This window comes from Carassius carassius, chromosome 28, assembly GCF_963082965.1.
Source record: "Carassius carassius chromosome 28, fCarCar2.1, whole genome shotgun sequence".
In the NCBI taxonomy this organism is placed as follows: domain Eukaryota; kingdom Metazoa; phylum Chordata; class Actinopteri; order Cypriniformes; family Cyprinidae; genus Carassius; species Carassius carassius.
In genome coordinates, this window is record NC_081782.1 from 29,617,497 (window position 1) to 29,629,406 (window position 11,910).

Sequence of the window (11,910 nt, forward strand, 5' to 3'; positions counted from 1 at the left end):
ATGTCGAGGATTTACAGTACACTTTTATTTACAAAAATGTAGCAGATCTGACCCGAATCAGACATAGTCATGAGAGTACTACACAAGATCCTTTGACTTCCCCCACCCAGCAGAACCAGACTGAAATTCCTAAGGGGCAAGGGGCTTTTAACCTCTGGTCTCCACAGAAATCTTTGTCAAGAGAATGGCAAAGAAACTGTCTTTTCTACATATAAATGGACCAAGATGACTTCTAAATGAATATCAGTCCATCGCTTAACTCCATATTCATTTCAAAATTAGACCCCGCAAGAGCAAGAAAATTCAGACCACGTGCTTGATAAGATAACATATGATTTATGATACCCCCGAGCCAAGACAATATCTGATTGGTCAAGACAACATTTGAGGTGTGGCCAACAGGCCAGTTTAAATACTCAGGACACCATAAAAATCACGCTTTTAGCTTCAAGCTTTGCTTCTGCTATTAGTCATGTATGCTTTTAGTTTGTAGCTTTGCTTCCTAGCTTTTAGCTTGCGTTTAGCTTTTGCTATCAGTCATGTCTGCTTTTAGCTTCTAGCTTTGCTTCTGCTATTAGTCATGTATGCTTTTAGTTTGCTTTTAGCTTTTAGCTTGTAGCTTTGCTTCTTAGCTTTTGCAACTAGCCATGCTTTTAGTCATCACTTTAAGCGTACTTTGAGCGCGGTTCCAGTGTGCTTTGGCCTGCACGCCTGCTGCTACTTAGCCACGATGTTAGTTTGATAGTTTCGTGTTCTGAGTTAAGTTTTGTAACGCCGTGTCTGACCTCGAGTGCAAGTTCAACTTCAGCCAGCCACACAACTCTGCGTCTTCAGCCAACGCCCAACTACGGGCTTCCCAAGACATCACTTCAGCAACTACTGAACTTCCAGTCAATCAGCGACATCGGGAAACCCCATTTCAACGACATCAAAGGGAACACAGGCAATGTACCTCCTCCATTACTCTCCAACATCCAGTACATCACTCACTACAGCAACCCCAGCCGCCTCATGAGCGGAGAGGACGGCTATTACTTCACACACCTGGTAAAGGATTCACTGTCACCTCGTTCTCATGGTGTAATATTAATTACAGGAGCCTGGGTTAAATCCACAGCACTCCGTGTCAGTCACCTTAGTCTTACCTCTGTCAGTCATTACTACAAGGCTCCAAATTGTGACCATTTTGGTCGCATATGCTCCCGAAATTTAATCAGTGTGACCTCAAAATATTTTTTTGATGTTATAGTCAATATCACAAAAATAGTGCTTTTTTTTTTCCTCAAAAAATTAGCATGATTAGAAATGTGATATTGATTTTATACAAAGTTAACAGATAAACAAGAAGTTAATATTAAGAGACTTACATTTAAGACACTATATTGTCTGTTTTTGCTCTATTTTGCCAACAAAATAGTTCCTGAATGATTCATTCATTAAATGATTCGGTTCAATCAAAATGACTCGCTTATTAACAGTGACTTGCTGCCACCTGCTGGCAGTTTTAATTTCACATTTAAAGTTTCAAATATTTCAAATATCAGTATTCATCATTTTATGTTGACAATATTAAAATATTAAATGCATGTGTAACTGCAGGTTTAATGCCGTGCATTAATCAGTGTGTAAATGCCATTTTAGATGCAGCTTCTGTGTTTCCTCTGCATTGTAAAGATGAATTTTGTTGATATTTTTAATTTGCTTGATAACAGCCCAATGTCTTATTATAATTGACTGATAAAATATAAGAATTTGACTCGAATGATAATGCACACTTTTAGAAAAAAAGGCTTTAAGGTAAAATTTACCATAAAAGGTAAAAATCAATGTAAATTAATTGGAAAAGATACATTTTTGCTAAATAAGCTAAATAATGTTATTTCAAACACAAAACAAGATTATTTTGCTTACCCCATTGGCAGATTATTGTGCTTGTTTCAAGCAAAAACTCGATTAAGTTTGACTTGTTTTTTCTGAAAACGAGATGATAATTTTCACTCGTCTAGAAAATCCTCCTTTTTTTTATTAAAGTATTTTTAGATATTTTGGCTGGAAACAAGCATTTTTTGCAGTGTTCACGCTGTAGAAATGCAGTCCAGAAGACAGAAGACTGAACGCAGGGCTACATAAAATTTACAGGATTTAGCTTCCTTTCTCATGTTTACTTATGTCTAAGAATTGATTTATGTTTAATGAAAGTAAAAAAATGGAAAATTATTAACTTTCCATAGAAACATTGGCGTTCTTTATTTTAAAAGTAATCTCTATGGTGTTGGGCATGACCTTCTTTCTTTTTTTGTTCTTGGATGATCACACACCTGAGGCACCTCGAAGTCTCATGAGTATGAATGGTTGAAGAGCAATGAGAAGTCCTCTTAGAGGTGTCTGGCGGTCGCTTTGGAAGAAAGTGCCTGCTAACTGAATAAATGTGAAGTAGCTTCTTGACTGGCTCCTGAATCAAGAGGCTCACCTCTGAACTCGTTCCTGTTGCAGTGCTGCGGCGTGGTGTTCATCGAGAAGCTCGATGCGCAGTCACTGAACCTGAGTCATGAAGACTTTGAGCTCTACATGTCCGGTGCATCGTCTCCGCTGGGTCCCAAGGCCACTTCATCTGGCCACAGCTCACAGAACGGCTTTAGAGAGCCGAGGAGAGCGGAGGAAACAGACCTGAACGAGTGGAGCGACGGTCAGGAGCTCTCAGTGCTGGGCTTGTTGGAAGAGCCTCCTGTTCAGACTCACACCTCCAACACATTCACTATTGACTCAGGCAATGTGGACGGGGACAGCCTGCCTCCTCCATTACCGCCTCAGAAGTTCCCATCTTTACTGGGCACGGACTGACAGCAAGCTGTGATCGCTCTTCTGTCTGCAGGTCAGTGATGGGCTCTGTTCCTGTAATGGCACTGAATGCATTCACACTTCGGTTCTCTATGGGGTGATGAGCGGTCATAGGTTTATATTTTACTCCAAAATGGAAGCAAATAATATGAAAATAATTTGAATTCTAGTTTTAGGACCATCAAGATTTTTCGTGGTAGTGTGAAAAAAAAAAAAAAAAACATTAATTGATATTATAATGTATTTATATGTCATCATGATGGTATTAACTGCACTGCAATTAATTTGTGTAAATATAAATGTAAAAAAAGTGTATTGCATTACTGAGAATCACTACTGAGAATGAGAACTACAAAGAAAAAGTTTTATGCCGTTTTGAAAATAACGTTACAATGCCATCATTAGTTTAAAAAAATAAGCATAATATATATTGGTTTTGGGGTGAAATATGGCCTGGGAATGTTTTCATTAAAGATATAATGATATAGATTCTCTTCTTGACCTCCTTTCAAAATGTTCCTGGTATTTTTAATTGGAGTGTGAATTTAGACAGATGGTGGGGATTAATTCTAAATAGTTTCAACTTATTGTTTCTTGCACTGACTTCATTGCTTTATGCAACTCACTGAAATATGTGAATACATAATTTATTAGTACACATAATTTATTTCAGATTTGCCTCAACTTAAGAGTTTCAACTCAACTTCCTTAAGTTTTCTGGCCATTATTATTGGCATTAGTGGTCTTTTGTATTGAGAATTAAAAATAAGGACAGAACCGGTGTTGATAAAGCTGAAAAATAAGATTGATAAAGCTGCCCTGTTAATAGTATAGTTGAGCCACTCCGAATCAGGTGTGATCTTTAGTCATCTTTACTGGGATCATTGTTTTGCTAGGATTTGAACAGTAGTTATGCTACAGATGAGCTTGTGGTTTAATGGACACCAGCACATTAGTAAACAAGATTTAACTTAGTATAACAAATTAATCTTTAACATGGTACTAAAAATTATTTATTTTTATCATATTTAACTTTGAAGAACTGCTGTTACAGTATGAAAGACAAACTGATTTTGTGATTTAGTGAGTTAATTATTTTAACACTTTTTGACCTTTTGTACTATGTAAATACTTATGCATGCAAGGCTACAGTTTTGTTGTGGTATGTGGTATCCCATTATGAACAGTTTGTAACCTCATTTAGTTATCTAAAAGATCTGGGTATGAAGCCAGAAATATGCTACTTAAACAGTGATAAATAAAATGATCTACTGAAATCACTGGTGTTTAATTTGTTTCCACAAAATATTAAAATGAGTTTTGGTAAAATAAATTAATAAAAGGCTTGGTAAGCAGTGGCTTTTCAATCCTTCTGTCAAACTATTAAGATACTATTAATACATTCAGCACCAAAATACCAAAAATATATTAAAAATATCAAGTAAATTTTCTGTACTTATTTAAAGAGGCTTAAATGTAAACAGCCACTGCTATGATTGGGTAACATTTTTGCATATGGAATCAATGTTGCAAGTTTTTTACTACTGTTTTTACTACTACTACTGCCAAGATAAACTATCCATGACAATATGCATATTAAGATCTACTCCTATTATGTAAAACTTCGCAGCTCTGGGCATTGTAGCCGATCACAAACATCTTTTTTAGAAAATTAGGAATTTGTCCCACAGCCTAGCATTGCCATATAGTAAGCGTTGGAGAATAGGTTTATTGCTCCAAATCGTGATTTGTAGTTTCTATTATAGCACATTGATTATATTAGATTAGGACTGAAACGATTAGTCGACATTATCGACAAATATTTTTGTTGTCGATTAGTCGTTTGATTTAATTTTACCTAATTTAGAGCCTGCAATAATGTGGTTTGACCAGTGTGGCGCTGTTGCGCAAGACTGTAATTCAGCCCTCCTCGATGCAATTCAAGAGAAGAAGAGAAACAGCACTCAGCGCTGCTTCAGAGAAATGCACCTGAGCCGAACCAAATGCCATGGTCATATGAAAGTATATGACGCTCGCTTTCCTCTCAATAACGAAATAAAAAACAACAATAACAAAAAACGAAGCATTCACGTCACATCAATAGTATTTTATGCAATACCTTAAATCAAGCAGCTTTACATATTAAACATTATTATTATTATTATTATTAAATATTTGATTAAAGTGATAGTTTGGTTTGCAGAGATCAAAGCCTAATCTAGCTCAGGACTGTTTTGATTATCGTAACCCAGTTAGGTATTTTAAGAGAGATTACCAGTCAAAAGCCTTTGAATGGTAACGTTAATTGTTTTTAAATGTTTTTTTTTTTTTTAAAGAAGACTCTTCTGCTTATCAAGCCTGCATTTATTTGATCCAAAATACATCAAAAGCAGTCATATTTTGCTATATTTTTTACGATTTAAAATAACTGCTTTCTATTTTAATTTATTTTAAAATGTAATTTATTCCTGTGATAAAACCTGAATTTTCTCCAGTCTTCAGTGTCACATAATGCTTCAGAAATCATTCTAATAAGCTGATTTGCTGCTCAAGAAACATTTATTATTATTATTATTCAATTCAATTCAATTCAAGTTTATTTGTATAGCGCTTTTTGCAATACAAATCGTTACAAAGCAACTTTACAGAAAATTATGTTTCTACAATTTAGATTTAGATCTAGATTTAAACAGAGAGAGTGTGTCTGAACCCCGAACATTATCAGGAAGGCTATTCCAGAGTTTGGGAGCCAAATGTGAAAAAGCTCTACCTCCTTTAGTGGACTTTGCTATCCTAGGAACTACCAAAAGTCCAGCGTTTTGTGACCTTAGGGTGCGTGATGGGTTGTAGCGTGGTAGAAGGCTAGTTAGGTACGCAGGAGCTAAACCATTTAGGGCCTTATAGGTAAGTAATGATAATTTGTAACTGATACGGAACTTAACAGGTAGCCAGTGCAGAGACTGTAAAATTGGGGTAATATGATCATATTTTCTTGACCTGGTAAGGACTCTAGCTGCTGCATTTTGGACTACCTGTAGCTTGTTTATTGACGAAGCAGGACAACCACCTAGAAGTCCATTACAATAGTCCAGTCTAGAGGTCATGAAAGCATGAACTAGCTTTTCTGCATCAGAAACAGATAACATGTTTCGTAGCTTGGCAATGTTTCTAAGATGGAAGAATGCAGTTTTTGTAACATTGGAAATATGATTTTCAAAAGACAAATTGCTGTCCAATATAGCACCCAGATTTCTGACTGTAGAGGAAGTAACAGTACATCCGTCTAGTTGCAGATTGTAATCTACAAGATTCTGTGTGGTGTTTTTTGGTCCAATAATTAATATCTCTGTCTTATCCGAATTTAATTGGAGAAAATTATTTGTCATCCAATCTTTTACATTTTTAACACACTCTGTTAGCTTAGATAATTGGGAAGTTTCATCTGGTCTCGTTGAGATATATAGCTGAGTATCATCAGCATAACAGTGGAAGCTAATTCCGTATTTTCTAATAATATTACCAAGGGGCAACATGTATATTGAAAATAGAAGGGGACCTAGGACGGATCCTTGTGGCACTCCATATTTTACTGATGATAAATGAGATGACACCCCATTTAAGTAAACAAAATGGTAGCGATCGGACAGGTAGGATCTAAACCATCTTAGAGCCTGCCCTTGAATACCTGTATAGTTTTGTAATCGATCTATGAGTATGTCATGATCTATGGTGTCGAACGCGGCACTAAGATCAAGTAAGACTAGAAATGAGATGCAGCCTTGATCTGACGCAAGAAGCAGGTCATTTGTAATTTTAACAAGTGCAGTTTCTGTGCTATGGTGGGGCCTAAAACCTGACTGAAATTCTTCATACAGATCATTTTTATGCAGGAAGGTGCTCAATTGAACTGACATAACTTTTTCTAAAATTTTAGACATAAATGGAAGATTTGAAATAGGCCTATAATTTGCCAGTACACTAGGATCTAGTTTTGGTTTCTTAATAAGAGGCTTGATAACCGCCAGCTTGAATGGTTTTGGGACGTGACCTAAAGATAACGACGAGTTAATGATATTGAGAAGCGGTTCTTCGGCTACAGGTAACAGCTCTTTTAGTAATTTAGTGGGTACAGGATCTAATAAACATGTTGTTGGTTTAGATACAGTGATAAGTTTATTTAGCTCTTCCTGTCCTATATTTGTAAAGCACTGCAGTTTATCTTTGGGTGCGATGGATGAAACTGAAGGGTTAGACGCTGTAGAATCTACATTCGCTATTGTATTTCTAATGTTATCTATTTTATCAGTGAAGAAATTCATAAAGTCATTACTATTTAACGTTGGTGGAATATTTGAATCAGGTGGCGTCTGGTAATTTGTTAATTTAGCCACTGTGCTAAATAAAAACCTTGGATTGTTTTGGTTATTTTCAATGAGTTTGTGGATATGCTCTGCCCTAGCAGTTTTTAGAGCCTGTCTATACCTGGACATACTGTTTTTCCATGCAATTCTAAAAACTTCCAAGTTAGTTTTTCTCCATTTGCGTTCAAGACTACGAGTTACTTTCTTGAGAGAGTGAGTATTACTGTTATACCATGGCACAGTACGTTTTTCTCTATCAATATTTAAAACAGTTTAGTACATTTTTTTCAGGATTCTTTGAATATAAAGATCCAGAGATCAGAATTTATCTGAAATAAAAAGCTTTTGTAACATTATACGCAATATAATTTTTTATTTTTATTTTTTTATTGGGGTAGTGGGGATTATTGTAGAAATTAATACTTATATTTAGCAAGGATGCTTTAAATTGACAAAGACATTTATAATGTTACACAAGATTTCTATTTCAGATAAATGCTGATCTTCTGAACTTTCTATTCATCAAAGAAACCTGAACAAATTACATTCAGCTGTTTTCAACATGAAAATAATAATAATAATAATAATAATAATAATAAATGTTTTTTGGAGCAGCAAATCAGTATATTAGAATGATTTCTGAAGGATTATGTGACTGGAGTAATGATGCTAATAATTCAGCCTTAAAATCACAGGAATAAATTACATTTTAAAGTATAATTAAATAAAAAACAGTTATTTTAAATAGTAATGTTTTTTTACTGTTTTTGCTGTACTTTGGATCACATACATGCAGGCTTGATGAGCAGAAGATACTTCTTTAAAAACAATGTTACTGTTCAAAAATGTTTGACTGGTAGTGTATATTATGAATAAAATTGTTTATACAAAAATATAACAGTATTTTAACTAATTGCAAGAGTTGAATAATCAAATTCTATTGATTAATCAGTGAAATAATCGACGATTAGTCGATTAATCATTCTAATAATCATTAGAATAATCGATTATCAAAATAATCGTTTGTTGCAGCCCTATATTAGATGTTTGGTTTGTTAGGAGGACAATATTTGTTCAAGATAAAACTATTTGAAAATCTGGAATCTGAGGGTGCAAAAAAAAAATTTAATCTAAATATTGAGAAAATCATCTTTAAAGTTGTCCAAATAAAGTTCTTAGCAATGCATATTACTAATCTAAAATTAAGTTTTGATATATATATATATATGTTAGGAAATGTATAAAATATCTTCATTGAACATGAACATGTTGACATAATGAAATAGTGTGAGGAGATTAACCATGTTTACCTTTGGATAAATATCCCAGCATTCATGAGGGCAAGTCATTCTTACTTTTATTGAATATATGCATTAAAGCTGAATTTCTTTGTTGTACTGGTTTTTCTCCCTGGAGGATGGGTGCTCTTGTAGACACCTGCTACACCTTCAGTTACAGAACATACAAACATAATGACCTGTAACTTTCAAAACAGTTCTGGAGCAATAGAGGTTCGCATTCAGTTTTGTAGTAGTAAACAGCAGGTTTTAATTATTTTGACTCTTGATATGACGGCGTTTACCTCAGGGATGCAAGGTCATGAATTGTACTCTGCCCAGTCTATTCCAACTCATGTGACTGTTTCTGAGGCAAGACCTCAAGTGTGGGTAAAATGAAAATATTTCTTATTTCTGCTTTTACATAATTGGTAACACAAACAATCTCGATTTACACTGAGTGCAACAATTAAAGGGATAGTTCACCCAATAATCAAAATTATGTCATTAATAACTCACCCTCATGTCGTTCCAACGTTTGAGACCTCCGTTTATCTTCTGAACACAGTTTAAGATATTTTAGATTTAGTCCGAGAGCTCTCAGTTCCTCCATTGAAGCTGTGTGTACGGTCTACTGTCCATGTCCAGAAAGGTAAGAAAAACATCATCAAAGTAGTCCATGTGACATCAGAGGGTCAGTTAGAATATTTTGAAGCATCGAAAATACATTTTGGTCCAAAAATAACAAAAACTACAACTTTATTCAGTATTGTCTTCTCTTCCGTATCTGTTGTGAGTGCGTTCACTGCAGTGTAGTGATATTCGGTTCGCGAATTAATCATTAGATTTAACCGGTTCTTCTTGAACCAGTTCACCGATTCGAACTGAATCGTTTGAAATGGTTTGTGTCTCCAATAACCATTAATTCGCAAATTACTTAAACTGTGAACTTTTTTAATGTGGCTGACACTCCCTCTGAGTTAAAACAAACCAATATCTCGGAGTAATTCATTTACTCAAACAGTACACTGACTGAACTGCTGTGAAGAGAGACCTGAAGATGAACACCGAGCGAGACAGATAATGAACGAAACATTGACTCGTTCACGAGTCAAGAACCGTTTCTGTCAGACGCGTCCGATTCGAGAACCGAGGAGCTGATGATACTGCGCATGTGTGATTCAGCGTGAAGCAGACCGACACACAGAGCATCTGAACCAAACTGATTCTTTTGGTGATTGATTCTGAACTGATTCTGTGCAAATGTTATGAGCGCGGGTAAACCGAAGGCTTGAATGAAGGGCAATCATCGCCAATGACGTCGAGCGCAAAAGACCCGGTGAACCGTTTTCTTCAACCTGTTTATTGACTCGAACTGTCCGAAAGAACTACTGGTGATCCGAAAACCGATGCAACCGGTTCTTGACTCGAGAACGAGTCAATCGTTCATTCGTTATCTGTCTCGGCTCGGTGTTCATCTTCAGTTCTCTCTTCACAGCAGTTCAGTCAGTGTACTGTTTGAGTAAATGAATTACTCCGGGATATTGTTTTTTTGAACTCAGAGGGAGTGTCAGCCACATTAAAAAAGTTCAAAGCTTAAGTTGTTTGTGGCTTAATGCTTATTGGAGACGCGAAATGTTTCAAATGATTCAGTTCGGATCGGTGAACTGGTTCAAAAAGAACCGGTTAAATCGAATGATTCGTTCGTGAACCAGACCTCACTACACTTGAACGCGCTCACAACAGACCCAGAAGAGAAGACAATGCTGAATAAAGTCGTAGTTTTTGTTATTTTTGGACCAAAATGTATTTTCGATGCTTCAAAATATTCTAACTGACCCTCTGATGTCACATGGACTACTTTGATGATGTTTTTCTTACCTTTCTGGACATGGACAGTAGACCGTACACACAGCTTCAATGGAGGGACTGAGAGCTCTCGGACTAAATCTAAAATATCTTTAACTGTGTTCCGAAGATAAACGGAGGTCTCACGGGTTTGGAACGACATGAGGGTGCTATTAATTATATAATTTTCATTTTTGGGTGAGCTATCCCTTTAAATGTTTAATATCTGATGAACTGAACACTTGGTGAACACTCCCCAGTTGGTGACTGTGCCTGGGCAGGTCATTGTTTTGTTAGGTGTAACACCCAGCTGCATGTAAATGGGAAAGGCCTTATCATAGGATACTACATCATAAAAACAACACTTGGCAGGCTCCTGCCTCATCCCCCAACACACAAATAACATCAGGTTGGAAAACAAGATGCTGGGACATATACTAAACTGTACCTGCAAAGGCAAAGTGAGAATTATGGATCTGGACCTGTTATGTTGTATGTTGACCTCATAATGTAAGTAGCTACAATATAAAATTTTTATCTCTCTGTTTCAAAAATCAAATGAGATTCCTCATTTTGCCTTAAATGGCTCATTAGCCTTTGGAAAATGACTTTAAATTGGGACAAATCACATTTCATTTCTGTCTTTGTGTTCCAAAATGCTTCATTTTTAGGTCATTTTTGAGTATAATAAATCCATAAGCCAGGTTCCTAATGATGATGCATTAGAGCAAGATTCAGATTAAAAATTTTGGTTTTGGTCACACTTTATTTAACTAATAGTTTTTAAGCCCCCAATAAGAACAGCAAGCAAGCCAAAATCGTTTACCATTAACCACTAGGACTGGATGGGCAGATGAACTTGTGAAAGGTATGAATAAACAGGCAAAATGCTATTCTTGTTAAAAGTGAGAATTGGTCCTTAAAGTGCTACCATAATTTTGTTTGCCGACATTGTACATTTTCACTTTGTTGTGAGGAAAGTGGAGCATTAATCAAAGTGACATTTTCTGCTTGATTTTATTACTTTAGTGCTCAGAAACCCATCATCCCAAAGCCTACATTGTGATTTGTATTTCATACAATATATAACTTATGATCTGATGATTTATGTTTATTTTGTTTACCTTATAATTAATGTACTGTTTATGGAATGATGCCTGTTTGAAAAATAATGTGTTGAGTGGAAAATTCAATATACCTGTCTAAATGTCGTAGACATTGTAACAAATCAACAAGAAGCTTAAATAGCACATGACGAAAACTGTCAGAATGATTCAAATCACACTTTTTTTTGTCAAACCGTTTGATATCTGGGTGGTAAATAAAGATGGTTATAAACAAAAGCTAAATAATAAAAAAAACAATATTTGTCCTCTAATTAAAACAACTATATCCTCATTAGAAAGTTTTAACACGTACTGAATGTTCAAAACAGTCGATAAAAAGAGATGCACAGTGCTCTCACGACACATACCATACACTGTATGACAACTTTATGAATATTTAGTTTCGATGTTTTTTTTCTTTTTTTGTCCAAATTTAAATTTGAAATCAAATTAGCCTATCTGATGTGGTTAACAGAATGG

General features: G+C 35.4%; 1 protein-coding gene across 1 annotated transcript; it reads left to right on the forward strand.

The window, feature by feature from the left end:
* Window positions 1-3,158, forward strand: LOC132107562 (rab5 GDP/GTP exchange factor-like). Its single transcript, XM_059513676.1, has 3 exons — window positions 1-16; window positions 935-1,047; window positions 2,494-3,158. Exons 1-3 carry the CDS (start codon window positions 1-3, stop codon window positions 2,839-2,841), a joined length of 477 nt encoding a protein of 158 aa, XP_059369659.1. The 3' UTR covers window positions 2,842-3,158.
* The last annotated feature ends 8,752 nt before the right edge of the window (window positions 3,159-11,910 follow it).

What these genes read in the sequence shown, in the direction of transcription:
- LOC132107562 (XM_059513676.1), top strand. An exon ending in GCTATTACTTCACACACCTG is followed by an intron (nt 1,048 to 2,493) that starts GTAAAGGATTCA and finishes TTCCTGTTGCAG; the next exon opens with TGCTGCGGCGTGGTGTTCAT.